The sequence below is a fragment of the Glossina fuscipes genome, unplaced genomic scaffold (assembly GCF_014805625.2).
Source record: "Glossina fuscipes isolate IAEA_lab_2018 unplaced genomic scaffold, Yale_Gfus_2 1, whole genome shotgun sequence".
In the NCBI taxonomy this organism is placed as follows: domain Eukaryota; kingdom Metazoa; phylum Arthropoda; class Insecta; order Diptera; family Glossinidae; genus Glossina; species Glossina fuscipes.
The window spans coordinates 44,588,268-44,604,844 of record NW_023998415.1 but is presented as its reverse complement, the minus strand read 5'-3'; the positions used below and the strand labels follow the sequence as shown (position 1 = coordinate 44,604,844).

Genomic DNA, 16,577 nt, shown 5'->3' with positions numbered 1-16,577 from the left:
CCAACGTGAAGTAAAAATAAATTGTATCTTTCCTTCCCTCTCCCCTCACTTCCCCACCCCCACCCCCTACCCCCCTCCCCCCCCTCCACGATTTTTCATTCGTATTCACGTGCCGTCAACATTGGTTGAGTTCGCAAGAATACCGCATACATGAATTGAAGCGTAAGAAGGTGAGTAAGCTATTAGGTTCAGGTTGAGAATTGAGAGATATTGAAAGCTACGATTTATTTTTACTTCACGTTGGAATGAATCGCGTTGGCGCGAATCGTTAATTGCGCTTTGTTTGATAAATTCGTACACGATTCGTATTCTTGCTAAAATGTGTTCTCATTTTTATCTAAACTAAATATTGCCTTTCAGTTTGCATTTGTTCATTCTGTCTAGTGCAAGACAAATTTCAAATGTTAATCATTATGCACCCTACAGCACTTGGCTTCTTACACTTTTCTTCCCTGAAACTGTCTCATCTAAATGAGGGCCGAAATATATCATTTTGTATTAGGTGTGCGAATAATTGTTTGCAATTTGTTTTTGGGCACAATTCAATGGAGGTGTTATAAGTAAATGTGCTGCGAAGTTACTTTGTTCAATGTATTGCACTGTATTTCTCTTTTCTTTCCCGCAAAGTTTGAATGAGAAGTGAGACTACCTATTAATCAATCCATATTTGGGTATCATCTTAAGGCATCAGGAGGCATCGTCCAATTAAACGATAAGTTATCTAAATGCAAACGCGTGTTAAGCGCAAAAAGTAAGAGTGCTGCTGCCAGCATTGACGAGGGTGAGACATGCCAGGTTAAAATTGCAAAGCTTAAGCGAATTTCGCTATATGGGGTACGAGTTCTTCATATTAATCGCTCGCGATAACAAGTTTGTTTGGTATCTTGCGCTTGGTTATTGTCCCAAATACATCGCTTCGATTTTCACCTAAGCCACTCTGCTCGGTGAGACGAAAACAAATGTTCAACTCAATTAAGCGTTTGCCTATGAAGAGTTCCTCACCGCTTCACGACTTTTTCTTTTAAATGAGTCTCTGTCCAAGATCCGATTCTATGCAATTTAGTCAAAATGATCGTGAAAATGACGACATGTACTTATTGATGAAGTCCTTGTAGGTTTTACATGCATTCGTGTAAGATAGGGTACATGGTAATAGCAATCTTTAATTTGCATATTTAGAAAGTTGGCCATTGAACGCTAGACTTCAGCGAATGTAGCAAAATTGATAGTTATCGGAATTTATTGCAACCACCAGCACTTTGACTTTGAAAATCTCGCCTCGATAAATCAAGGACTTGTAAATTTCATATTTGCTCTCAGTTACTAACTGAGAACTAATTAACCTCAGACAATGCATTGATAATAGTGCTGTGATGAAGTTCGAATTCATACAACAATTAAAATTATGTTTTTTTAATGACGTATGATGTATAGATTTTCGTTTGAGATTTTTTCAAATTAATACTTACCGGTACTACACGATTTTTAACGCCCCAGCAGAGTGGCTTAAATGAACCTTTTCGCGTGGCCTCTTGAAATTCATTAAACTGATTTCGCCAGTCATATGATAAAAGTCGAACTTCTAATGTCATGCCAGCCAGTTCGGGAGGTGCTGATATTAGTACAGGATTTGAGTCACTAAAAATATTTAAATCAAAACAAAAGAAAAACATACATTTTATAAATAAAAGATTTAAAAACTAATTACTAAATGAAAGGATGAAAAACTATGGCTTTTATTTGCTTTGATTGAACTCTTAAAACTTTTTCCCATTTTTGTGCTTCAAAAATAATGCAGAACTTTATTGTATATAGTATGTAAAAATTGAAAAGCGATTGTTTAACCGAATTTCAGTTTGAAGTGGAAAAATTATTCGGTTTCGGTTTTGTTTTCATTCATTAATTTTTTGCAAATGAGTTGAACGCGCGATGAGGAGTGGGATAAATGAGACAAAGAACGAGAGTGAGAGAGTGAGAGAGAGAGAGAGAACTAAGTGAAAGAGTGTTAGAGAGAAAGAGTAATAAATGGAAAGGGAAACAGTGAAACGTTAAGGGGAATAGAGCAGGAGACGATCTAAAATTCACGTTACTACTGGTAATATATTTTAACCTAAATTCATCATCGTTTCAATAGTTATGTAGCAAGTTTTTCAGTTTAATAATGAGATACTGACTCGACCTAATTACGTTGCATTTGCAAGGAATACTACCTTCATTGATTTATATATATATATATATACATATATATTTATATGTATTTGTATGCGTTATATGTAAGTTTATATATATATATATATATATGCCTATGAATATAGTGTCTATACGCCCGCATAAATATCATCAAAGAACAGGCAAACTGTTGGTTATAGCATGACGTGCAAGTAAAACTAAAATTCCTAATATATATATATATATATATATATATATACACACACACACATACACACATACACACACATATATATATATATATATAGTTCATTATATCATTCATTCACTTCATCACCACGATTATTATAATTTTCATTTCAATAAAAGTTACTTTTAATGCAATGTGGAAACTTACGTCGCCAGCTGCTCAATACCCAACGAATGAAGTACAGTTGGCAGGCTCGGAAGCGAGTGACAGGTTGTTAGCTTATTTTGGCGGGGATAGTAAAGCATCAGAACAATGCAGCTTTCTTCCTTCATGGTTAAGCCACCTTTAATGTATGAGTGAAAAAGAAGAAGAAGAATAAACGAAACAGGAATAGAAAGAGTCAAACATTGAAACAAACAAAGCAAAGCAAATCAAAAGAGTAAAAAAAAAAACAAAAAAAAAAAAAAAGAAACAAAAAGAAAGAAATACAAACAAGTGAGAATTTTAACTAAAGTCGGTTAGAACCGACCCTTTGTATACGTATATCTCTTAGGGGATTTATTTTATTTATACAAAATTAAACCTGATACCCATGACTCATACACTGACATATCATCAGCTCATTGTCAGCAATGAACATGGGTTGCGATGTAGAAAGTGATTTTCAATTGCTTTAAAAAAAAAAAAAAAAACAAAATAAAAAAAATTAAATGAAAAAAGAAAACAAAAGTAAACTATAATTCTTTCTCAAAGCTTTCTATGGTTGCTATCCAAGCGTCTCCGCAAAGTTAAGGTAGGGTGTGGTGCCACAATCATCATTCTCGGTTACATATAAAGCAAATAAAAAAAAAAAAAAAATTAAATTTGAACGACAACTAGCACAAAATCACAACCAGGGAAACAAAGGTAAATAGGATTTTTGTACCGCGTCATATAAAAACGTCCATGAGTACATATTTTATTGTAATAATAAAATATAAAAACAAAAAGAAAGGAAATGTCAACACCACTGAACACTGAACACTGAACACTGAACACAGAACAGTGAACATCGAACAGAGAGTCACATTGTTTCAATGTGAAATGGAAGTGAAATTATGGACGAGTGCATTTTCTACGATATTCTGGTTTTGCTTTTTCCCTTATTCTTGCTATGGCGGGATTGTGTATTACCTGGTGGACAGAGAATATGATGATTGCTTGGTGGGTTACACATACATATATATATATATATATATATATATATATATATATGTGTGTGTGTGTGTTTGTTTGTTTATGTGTGATTATCCCTTTTCTTCTCGTTTTTTTTTTTTTTTTTTTTTTTTTTTTTTTTTTTTATTATTCCATTTTTATATAATAAGTAAATATTCAGTGGAGCAGTTGGTTTAAATTGACTTCAGTGACATACAATGAAACTGATGATGACAATGACATCAACAATACTAACAACTGACTGGCGTATAGACAAACAGACAGACTTTATTACCTTACGGCAATAACATAGATAGTAACGGAATGAACAAGAAAGATAAACTACCTCAGAAGGTATATATCATGGAAAGAAAGACTTGGTACTTCTCGTCACTTTAAACGAATTTTGTTGATCGCTAAAATGGCTCAGAATAGATCTTGCAATTGAAATTTGCCTCTTTTTGCTTATTTATTTATTTATTTTTTTTGCTTTTAAATTTGACGTAAAGCTAATGCTATGAAATAACGAAAAATATAAAGAAATTTAATTTTTTGTTGTTGTTGTTGTTGTACACATTTTACTACAATATATGAAAGGTAATTTTTTTTTAATCCTTCACGTCGTAAATGTGTCATTTTTCAATCAATGTGTCAATGTATTCTCTGGAATTTCTATCAAATCGCCATAATTGCAGACTTCTCGTATAGAACGTCTGCTTCTATATGAGATGTATATGTGATAGAGAAAAAGTCTTTCGAAAATTTTTAAATGTCGCAAAGATTATGAGAAATTTAATATACAGATGCATTCTGACAATATGTTTACCGACGATGGGATGGGACGTAAATGTGAATGCATTTGAAAAGAAACGAAAAGTTTAGTTGGTACCTACTTACCCAGAGTGATTGCTTTTCGTGACGAACTGTCATAAATGCATTCAGCTATTAGTCTATCGCCTGGTAAGGCTCGTACGGGCGCCGTTAGACGTCGAAAATCCTGATAGGCGACATCTATATTGCTGTCGTGAACAATTGGTGGCAATTCTTCGGTTTGACGAATCTACAAAATAAATTTGTTCATTACTATTATAATGCGCTTACGTTTTGTTTCCATCGTGACTAGTATGTGAATTTCAATAAAACTGCAGACATATCATATATGTGTACGTGCAATGTACAAATAAAAAGGACAATTATATATATATATATATATATATATATATTTTATTTGAAGATATCGACATATTTCATATATATATATATATATATACATATATATAAAATATATATATGTATTTATATATATACGAATGATTGCGGCCATCATCTGTGTACACAAGTGAAACAAATGTTGATTGTTTCCTGACTTGACAACATACGACCGATAGTTGACATTATTAGCTATATATGTGTCCTCATATGCTTGCAGTTATACATGCATACATATGTACAATTCATGTATACACCTTAAGAGCATTTTCTGATGCTGCTCGTGCAGCTGCTATACAAACCTGACGTAGTTTGATTTCCTTTCCAATTAAATGAGTGCGCATCATTACCGCAAATATGTGTATGCCATCCATTGGAAAGGCGTATGCAGTGCAATCTTCAATGCAATGACCCTCAGAGATGACTTGACTCTGCCCCGGCGGTATTATATGACGCCAATTGGGATCCATCCCTATATATAATAATAATAAGTAATGCACATAAACATTGAAATGAAATTAAGCGGATTTTTCATAGTATTTGTGTTGAGATGATATGATATCTATTGAATTATTCTGAACGAGAGCATATAATGTTAAATTGTTTTACTGTTGTTTCGACCTGTGTGTGTGTGTGTGTGTGCATTTACCTTTAGAAATTGCAATATTCCCAAGGATCAGTTTATAAACCGTTTGTTAAAACAATGATATAATAACTGCAATGTTAGTACGATTTTGCTTTTATTGTTTTGCTGTTTTTTTTTTTTTTTTTTTTTTAAATTTAATTAAGATCTTGTTTAAGAAATGTACTTTAATTAAATTTTATTTCAATGAATTTCAAAAAACAAAAAAAAAAAAAAACACAAACTATTCTGCATCACACCGCATATCGTTGACACAAATATCAAAATGAAAATTTCTCAGATTCCAGGTCAAGTTGCACAAAATTTTGGTCTATTGCCAACACATGCCGCTGAGTAGTGCGCGTTTGTGCATCTTATGTTCAATTTTTGTTTGCCGTTGATAAATAAATACACATATGTGGGAATGTACGTATGTACATATACGTATATATGTATATATGTATATATGTGTGTGCGCCTATGTTATGTCAACATATTTATTTTATAAACATAAACATGCATAAAGTTTTGCTAAATTATTCAAATAGTTATTGAATATTATTTACATCTATGAAAAACATATATATATATATATTTTTTTTTTTTTTGCTTGCATTCAACCATACAGCGCTTATGAGGATTGCATTTCAGAAGCGTTCAGAATTTTGTTTTTGAAATTCTCGTTTAATTTCCTTTTTCATATATGCGTCACATTAAAACTTTACTTCAACATCATTGACGCACATCGTGCAATAACTAAAAATCTCGATAAAAATTAATAACGAACGCGATATTTGATGCTTGCTTATGTTCATGTATGAACATCTACGATTTTTCGTGCAATTGGGGGCATGTCAATACCGCATGTTCTAATAGCATATAACTTAAATTTGTTCAAAATGATTGCTTCAATTGATAGATCACTAAGAAAATCATAGCCTTCACAAGGGAGAACCTGTATTGCTCGTAAGGTGTAATCGATGAATTAAAATTCCAAGAAGTACATCATTAATTGGGAATTTCTCATCTAATTGGAAGGGATAATTTTAATATCGAATCATTGCCACTGAATATATTTTTATGAGTTTTTGGATTGACATCTGTCATAGTTCAAGTTATAATTTCTCTCTCATAGTTTGTAAAACTCAGAAGAACTTGAGATAGATCTATCGTTTCTTATACCCAATCTTTTCGCAATAATTTGCAAAATTCGATTTAACCAAGTTTTGTTAATTTATCCGTCTGTCCAATAACCGCCCCTTTATTAGGTTGGAGTTTGCAAAATATTTCGATAACAAGATTAGGCTCAAAAATTAAGGCATTTTTATGCCCTCCCTCCACATGAAGTGTTGTCTTAAAAATGTCATTAAATGCCTACCACTTAGGATACCAAACGAATCTCGAAAATTTGAACATGCTAGGATAATTTAGTGGATCTCCTTCCGCCTAAATGGTCTTAGAAAAAATAGCCTTTCGCATGTTAATGGGTTTCTATTTGTATTGTTTTGATGATTTTAAATGGAAAATAAATATATTGCGGTAAGTTCTGGTCCGTCCTATTATAGGGAATTGCCTTGCGAAAAGCAAGTCCTCATAAGGCATTAAGATATTTTATGACACAGAGAGGCGAAGAATTGCATTAAATTTAATAGTGTGGGGCATATGATGATCGGGCTTGTCCGGCTTTTTCGGGTTGTCCGGCTAACCTCTTCAAATATGTTTTCACTACGCTAGGATTTAATATATGTATGTTTTTTTTTAGTTATTGTAGGACTGACTGTGAACAGACATTCATGCTCACATTTTCATAATTTATGATTATGACCATTAATATCAAGAGCACAGATGTCAAGTTTCCTTCTTTTTTTTTTTTTTTTTTTTTTTTTTTTTTATATTGTACATCCTATGGATTTTCATGGACCGACAGAGTGAAAACAATTCCAGATCATGCGATTATCGAAGCCATATACATTTTATAATATCTGTATTGCATATTATTTGCAGGTGTCAAAAATGAAAGGAATCCATTCCTTTGTATTGTGCTTGAAATTTCGTCTACGTTTATAAAAAACGATGACTTAGTACTTTTGCTATACAGTTACGATATATAGAGCGTAGGAATTTTAAATGCATTCAGTTTCGATGCAGTATAGTACTTTTTGCGAAATGTATGTTAGAGAAGTATTGTATGTACGCGTAATAATTTGGAAGGTTAGAGCATCTTAAACATAACGTTTCATCTCTGTGATCATATGGATGTTAAAGTAAATAATGTCTATAACCGTAACTGGTGTTTAGCTGTTAAATTTCATCGACATTAAATTTGCCAAAGGAAAAGGTACAATTCAAAAATAAATCGTGTAAAGTTTTGGTTTTCAACGGACGTATAAAGGCCTACAAGCAGGCGTTTACAGTGAAGTGAATCACGATAAAAGCAAATTTTTTTTGATTTTCTTTGAGTTTTTGGCTCCTGTTACCTTATGTTACCTGATGTTTACTAAACGTAATGACTAAGTGCATTTAGTACTTATTTCTATTACGGTTGAAGAAGCTTTTAAATATCGTAAACCTTGTTGTAGCAATTAATCCTTTGATATTAATTAATGTTGAAAGGAACGGTAACTCAAATGTTGAGTAGTGAATGTTAAAATATATGTTATAATCGCATAAAATAGATTACATTATATATATATATATATATATATATATATATATATATATGTATGTATGTATATATAGTACCTAATAATCATAATAAATATATATATATATATATATATATATATATATATGAATGTATGAATTTGTGAATTAAGTGCGTATAGGTAAGCTATGTAAGCATGCACATGTATGTAAGATAGTGTATGCATTTATTTGATAGCTCCCTTCAATTAACGTAATGGACGTAAAAGCATTGTCATATATTCATTACTCACCTATTGAAAGTACTCCAGCATCGTGGCGACGCAAAACATGAGTAAAGTAGATTTTTAATCCGGAATTGTCGGCCATTTGTCGGTTGGCATGTAATTGTGTTAAATCAGGCTGTAAATTGTTGTAATGTGTCTCCATTAGATAATATTTGGCTTGACGAGACTCCATGGGATAGCCGGTCTCGTCTGGGAATGTGAAACTCTATAAAATAGGAAAAGCAACGAAAACGAAAAAGTGAAAACAAAACAAAAACAATACAAACCAGTAGAATAACAATAATTGCTGCAGGCGCTTATTGTACATAAAGGATGTCAATGTAATAACACACAAATGCACGTTACATGTTTGTTGCTACATTTATAGATTTATATGCTGCATGTTTTTATGCATATATATATATATATATATATATATATATATATATATATATAGTATAGTTATAGTTATTTGTGTGCATTAGGTGCATGTCCCTGTTCGTATGCTTATGCATACATATGCACATATGTTTAAATTGGTTGTCGTAGACATCTCGTTATTGCTGAAAGATGAGAATTTTTATTGCAACAAAAGCTTTTTATAGCGAATGGCATGAATAGCGCGTTGCGTTACGTTGCGTACACTTTGCAATCCTTTTTATCCCATATATCTATACACACTATATATACCTTTATACGTATTTATATGCCCGCGTGTGTATAAAAAATGTATAGTTTATGTCATTGTGCATATGAGTACGTGTGCATGTGCGTGTATTGTGCATAAGAGTAATTTGTCATGATGATGTTGCAGGCAATACAATCACATTGTATGCTGGCTACATATATGTGTTGAAGGCATATTAATGGGTACTATTGCTAGATAGAGGGGATTGTGGTCGCTATTCAATAGCATAGCTTAATTTTTTCATTTTTTTAATTTTTTTTATTTTTACATATATAGTTTTTTTTTGTGTTTTTTTTTTTTCTTTTTTGTTTGATTAGTTGCTTGGGAAGCGGTTCCAGCTTGAGCTGGTGGAATTGAATCAAAATGTCTTTTTCATATTTTGCATTCGTCTGATAGTCAATGATGTATTGCTGCGTTCTAATGGTCGAAACACTAATAATAATAACTGCAACAACAAAAGTAAGAGCAACGATTACAAAAACTTACATTAGAGCCTCGTGACCACGAAGCAACAATAGCATTGCACGCTAATGGTATATCACGGGCGCCCATACACTGTCTGCCCTGTTCGCGTGCCATTTCCTCCAATTCCTGATGCATACCATGACATTCACGCAACGTTATATGCTGTAAGTTATGCACGCTGGCCGGTGAATCGTAAATGGGTTCGTACTGATGTCATTCAAACATTCATAGAATGCCGAGCAGTAAAATGAAAAAGAAAAGGAAAAAGATATACACCATTGATGCATTACTATCATCACCGTCGTCGTCGTCATCGTAATCGTCATTATTATCATCATCATGATTGTGCATTATACGCACATGCAATATATGAATTAATAGCATAATACAGTGTGTGGTTATCGGGTCTCATCAGCTGTACGAATTTATGTTTGCGTTCATTGCGCTTTCATACTCACCCTGATTAGATGATGTTTACGTTTCATATCATCTAACTTGAATGTTTTGCACCAAATTAAAGTTTCATCAGCACCGGGCAGTTCAACATCTTCATTACGTAGTTCCAGTATACGTACATATTCTTCGTGTTTGAATTGAATATGAGGCCGCTGTGTCAGCACTATTGGTCTGTAAGGTCGAAACGAGCTAGCAGGATTAGGTAAATGACCAGCTTTGACGGAACCATGCGGTGGATCACGTTCATTGTACATGTATAATAGACGCATCGTATCATTCTGTTGCAATTATATAAACGAAATTAAAAATTTTCAATGTAAAGAATACTCCAAAGTTATTTATATACATTATGATATAATTCAAACTGTTTTCATTAAAAATCAATTATATGGATGCGAAGGATATGTGTTTTGAAAGATGACTATCCACATACATATACATACATACATACATACATACATACATGCATACACACATTCACGCATACATATTCACGCATACACACAATCAATCATATTGCGCTTGCCAAACACAGTTAAGCGTAGAGTCATTCCATAGCATAGTGATCAGGATTTGCTACTAAGATTATGCTGACTAAGGATAAGAATTGCCTTAATAATCTACAAAGAATTGAATGGACTTGAAGAAAAATTCGATTCGGAAAATGTTGGACAAAAGAATGATTATACGTAGGCGCTTCGCAGTTAATTTGGCTCATACTCATATATTCTAATGAAGCCAACAGTCGATTAATATTGTAATAGACAAAAGACGTTGCATATCTAGCTTGGAAACAACTTCCATTGACTTACCATTATAAAAAAATCATGATGATTGCACAATAGATTTGATTATTAACTTTCGCACCTTTTTTGTTTGGCATTCGCATACCATTTACTTCGTCTTCTTTTATTACTTCAATGTGGAAGAGAACAGATGTCCCTACGGCTTTAACGGCCGGCTGTGGTTGTTTTACTGGACAGCATTGAATTAAGTGTTGCGCAGCTCATTGCGCTCTAGGCGTGTATAAGCCAACGGAATTCTAGATCGGTTTATTTATTTATTTATTTATTTATTCTACTTATACTAGAAACTCAACTAAACAAATAACAGTCGAGTTCAATTGGCTCTTAATGCAAAACTTATATTAATTAATAATAAAATTTAGTATAAGTAAAATAATAAAACAAATAAGAAGAAAAAAAAAAAGCATGTACACTATCAGCATAGGGCCATACTTACAACCGGTACAGGACCAAATTGCAAATGAATCCCTAAACCATCGCAAACATGCATAAGCCTGGCAACCGATAATAAATTGACAATAATTCATTTTCGAAACGTAACGACTTTTTAAGGATAAAAGCTACTTTAAATACGACATAGGTAAATCGCGCGTATTAAGCAATGTTGCTTTAATGGACTTTAAAGAGTCCGATAACGAGAATAAGTGGTAGACGTTATTTAGGTTCGTGCAAACGACTCTGAGCGGATTGACCAGCTCATAATTAAACTTACACTGACTAAGCTTAACCAAGATAAAGTGCCTAGAGAAGCGGTATATTTCTTTTAAATATTTCTTTTACTTTGAATTCACTCACTTTCTTCTCAAAGTGTTAGTTTGGGGAAAAAGAAATCCATTATTTTTTCGGTAAATGGCTGCACTGATAGATTTCTCGTAAAGTATCGATCAAACAATTTCAGATATATGCTCGTTGGAAAGGTGACATTTTGCAGTAAAAAAAATTCTTTTGCTGTTTTTTGTTTGGTGCATTCAGTTGTGAGTTACAGCGTGTTACAAATGGAAGTGAACAAAGAGAAAATTCGGTACATTTTACAGTTTTTCTTTGACAAAGGCGAAAATGCAAGCCAGGCGGCTAAAATTGTGAATGGTGTTTATGGTTCCGATACTGTAACAGCCAATTATGTGCAATTTTGGTTTCGTAGATTCCGTTCAGGAATTTTTGATGTTAAAGCTGCACCTCGCACAGGTAGGCCGGTAGTCGAAAATGTCGATAAAATCGGAGAAATGATCAAAGTTGACCGGCATGTTCGCAGTCGTAACATCGCCCAGGAGCTAAAAATCGACCATAAAACAGTTTTAAACCATTTACACAAAGCTGGATTCAAAAAGAAGCTCGATGTTTGGGTGCCACACCAATTAACAGAAAAAAACAACAAGAATCGAATTTCCATCTGCGTGGCCTTGGCCAAACGAAATGAGATAGACCCATTTCTTAAACGGATGGTGACTGGAGATGAGAAATGGATCACATACGATAACCCTGTGCGAAAACGATCCAGGAAGGTTTTGCTGTGCATTTGGTGGGACTGGAGTTGCTTCCATATGGCCGAACGCTAAATTCTGATCTCTACTGTCAACAACTGGACCGTTTGAAGATAGCGATTAACCAGAAACGGCCAGAATTGGCCAACAGGAGAGGTGTCGTGTTGCACCAGGACAACGCTAGGCCACACACATCTACAGTGACTCGCCAGAAACTTCGGGAGCTTGGTTGGGAAGTTTTAATGCATCCGCCATACAGTCCGGACTTGGCACCAAGCGATTATCATCTTTTTCTTGCATTGCAAAATTTTTTTATTGATAAAAAATTGGAATCTAGGGAGGATTGTGAAAATCGACTACTAGAGTTTTTTGCAAATAGAGACCGGGACTTCTATGAGAGAGGCATTTTGAAGTTACCTTTAAAATGGCAACAAATCATACAACAAAATGGTGCATATTTGACCCAAATCGGACAATCCGAAGCATGTTAAATAAAGTCCTGAAGTTCATATAAAAATAATGGATTTCTTTTTCCCCAAATTAATATATTATAAATTTAAACACTATATGGCAGAATAGCCACGAAATTCAAGAAAAAATTAAAATATTAATTTCCGAAGCAAAATATAGACGACTATACCGCGCGACAGAGTTGCCAGACTTATATAATATTACGAAGCCATTGTATATAATTTTAGGTGAAGGTCAGCGAAACCCTTTGCTTGCATCAAGAACTTGCTCGTACTAAGACACTTTGCCTCTCTCTCCTTCTCTCCTTGCCGAGAAACAATTAAGAAATGAAACATGACACTTAAAGTCATGCAGGCTATCAGACATTTCTTAATGACTAAGCAAAAGTGCCGAGCGTAACAGATGTCCGCCAATTTCCTCAACATAACTTTCAATTTCACTTTAGCTCGCAGATCTCCATGATAGCAAGATGATAGAGAAGATAAGGTGTTTCCTAATAGAAAAAAATTCATCAACTTTTCTATGTGAGATCCCATCGGCTTGATCAGACAATAGATGGATTGATGTAAAATTACAATCATTGCAAACGTCCCGATAAATGAAGAATAAAAACCTTTTTGATAAGAATCAATTCGCTTTTAGACTTCATAGTGGTCGTTGGCCAAATAAAGGTAGAAAAGCAAAAAGCGAAATTGTATCGGCAATGACTTCATTTCACTCTTTATGCGCCGTTCTACGGAATAAGACATGCCTTAAAGTCGATTAAGCAGTCCTGTCTGATAAAGCCTTTCGATACTCTATTGAGATATTTACGGTATTTTATCGCAAAACTTTAGAACTGAGCAAAAACAAAAGTTTACGAGCAGGGTACAGACAGGAGAAGATTTGTATATCCGTCTCGAGTAGGTAAAATTAAACGCATGAAAGACTTGGCAAAATAAGTAGACTTTTGATCAGCGTACGATTATGGAATGAATGAACCAAAAAAGTTATATAGAAATCGGAAATTTGACATAGGCGTGGTAAGTTTAAAAATGCGCTTAAAATATTTTCTAATTTCCACGCGTCCGCATGTCGAGCTGAGACGAAAGATAACGAAGTTTCTTTCCAAGTTCTATCCTAGCAGGGCGATCCATCCTATTATATTAGTGTTGTATACATTTTGTAAACGTCATACCATCTATTTGCACAGCGACTAGAAAATTTTTAAAATCTATTAAAATCCATGAAAAACTATGTTAGGCTGAATTTCGCTTGGTATGAGAAGTTTATGGTCAGCATAATCGATCTACAGAGCTCATTACTATCAATAATTTAATTGAAAAATCGAATATAATTGGAATGTTTTGAGTGCAACCCGCACTTAATGGGTAATTGAAAATGATATTGCCATTATCGTCAATGGTGAAGGGTGCAGAAATATTGTTACTGATTTTTTGTGTTATGGATTCAAGGAGCAATGGCTCAGGTTTCAAGAAGATAATGCAACATGCCACAGATCTCTTGACATAATCAATTTATTGAGAGAAAAATTCAATGATTGTGCAAATCTCCAGAAATGCCGACATGAGCCGGCCATCGAGGTCATGCGATATGACATCATTGAACTATTTCTTTGAGGTTATGTTTAGTGATTGCTTCACTCTAATAAAGCACAAATTCTCAGTGACATTATTACCAGTGTTAGTCGTGTTATTGGGGAAATAAATGCAGGTCTATATAAAAAAAAAATTAGGTTCAAAATTCTTGTTTCAAAATTGTGTTGTTAAAAATTGAGAAAGAAACGGAAACCATCTCGGAAAACACTGACAATTTTTCTTCTTTTTTTTTTTTTAATTTTCATCTATGAGTTTCGATTTCGTGGGTGTATTTCTGGAAAACTACTACTATCAATTTGTTGTCCAGAACTAATTGCATGTCCGGTGCAAAAGTGATTTTAATCGATTTACTAACAATTTCACAATTAACGCCAAGATTTTAATTCGAACTTGTTTCAAATTTATTGCCAATTGATTCCTAGCGCAGATTGCATTGGATTTTCTTACTAATTGTGAAAAATGATTGCAACGATTTTTGGACTGAATATGAAAGTGACCCTAGGGAATAACTATGTTATGGATTTAAAAAAAAATTAAAAAAAATATATAGCTTCATAGGATCATAAGTTACACAGGAAGTTATGAAAAAAGTGTCAATATTTGCCGAGATTGTTTTAGTTCCTTCTCCAATGGGGGCGGCAAGTATGTGAGCACATCACACCCATCTTTCGATCTCGTATTCGTAATCGATCGACGAGTGTTTGCGCCAAATTTCAGATTCCTATCTTCATTTTTGCGACTGTGAGAATTTACAACATTTACCCATTAAGTTGATAGGTTTCCGCAAAATCCAGTATTAAAAAAAATGCAACATAAACTTATTTTTTGGGACATATTTTATTCTTCGTACAACTGCCAAGAAAAAAAAAGAATGAAAAGTGATACAAAGGAAACTTTCACCCAATGGTCATCTCTATTTGCCAAATTTATGTGCAGTCCGTGCGCGCCAGGGGAGCACAGAACAGCGAGGCTACTTCGGCCTTCATGGGGGATATAAAATTATTAAATGGTGGGAATTCTGTTTACCTATGAGTTTATCTGCTTTAAATTGGAAAAGAAAAAGAGGCCATCGTATTAAAAACAAAAAAAACAAAAAAAAAAAAAAACTTTAATTAAATGCTGTCACTCTCTCGGCGACAGATTTTTGTATCGAAACTCAGTTTGCGAACAAATTAAAGCAAATGTTGTTCAAAAAAAAAAAAAAAAAAAAAATAGTAGTACATGTAAACATATACATGCAAAATGTATAAAAAAGAGAAATGCATGTACAATACCTCTACTCTTACTCATGCATACATACATACATACATTTGTAGACGTTCAACAGCCAGACATTTTCATAAAATCATTGCTAGACTTTTATTGGAATTCAAAATACTACCCGAAACTTACCATAAATTTTGTATATGCATGTATATATATATATATATATATATATATATATATATCAACGCATTCAATGTACGCATGTATACAAGAACACACTCATATATACTTACAAAATGTCAACGCAATATAATACAAAACTATTACGGTCTTATTACTCTTCACATAATATTTGTCGGCTGCTCCAAGCTTCGTTTGCTTATGCTTATGCTCTGCATGTATATGCATGCATAAATATATATAGATATGGATATGTGTATACATAGATATACATATTTATTAATGTACGTTTACATTTGTATCTCTTTGCATATTTGTGTGCGGGTGTACGGGTGTGCGGGTGTGCGTGTTTGTTTGTCTGTATCGTACGTGCTTTATTAAAGTGTTAAAGACATTGTCTGAACTTTGTTTACGTCGAAAGTTAGTGGGTGAATGTAAGCGTCATCTACACAAACATATTTAAATAATGAATTCAATGCGATATTTTAAGAGTTCGTTTATATGAAAAATAAAAATAAAAATCAAAAGACAACAAAAACAATAATAACATGGCTCATTTGTGTAAACATACGATTTTGGCCTCAATCAAATATTAATGTTGACACTTTTCATTGCTCTCAAATTGATTGCATTTGATTTGTGTCTTGTAAAGGCTTCTTCTTGTTTTCATTTCATACTCTGCGGGCAAATTTTGGCAATTGGATCGATATAATATCGAAAACCTGATTATTTCAATCATTTATTCGTTGCATAGAATCAAAAAGGAATTTATTTTCAATCAATTTGTAACATTTGCTCAAATGACACATATTATAAATTCTTACATATCCTTTCACGTATTCATATGCTCATGCAAACACATACACATACACACACACACACACACACACACACACACACACACACACACACACACACACATACATACATACA

General features: G+C 33.4%; 1 protein-coding gene across 1 annotated transcript in view; it reads right to left on the bottom strand.

The window, feature by feature from the left end:
• The window catches only part of LOC119631821 (MOXD1 homolog 2), a 30,718-nt gene that overhangs the window by 7,450 nt on the left and 6,691 nt on the right, over positions 1–16,577 (bottom strand). Inside the window, exons 3-9 of the mRNA XM_038024342.1 lie at positions 9,905–10,180; positions 9,468–9,653; positions 8,321–8,519; positions 5,065–5,234; positions 4,451–4,613; positions 2,567–2,702; positions 1,470–1,638 (exon numbers count right to left, since the gene is read on the bottom strand). Coding sequence (XP_037880270.1) covers positions 1,470–1,638; positions 2,567–2,702; positions 4,451–4,613; positions 5,065–5,234; positions 8,321–8,519; positions 9,468–9,653; positions 9,905–10,180 — 1,299 coding nt within the window. The remainder of the gene's footprint in view (positions 1–1,469; positions 1,639–2,566; positions 2,703–4,450; positions 4,614–5,064; positions 5,235–8,320; positions 8,520–9,467; positions 9,654–9,904; positions 10,181–16,577) is intronic.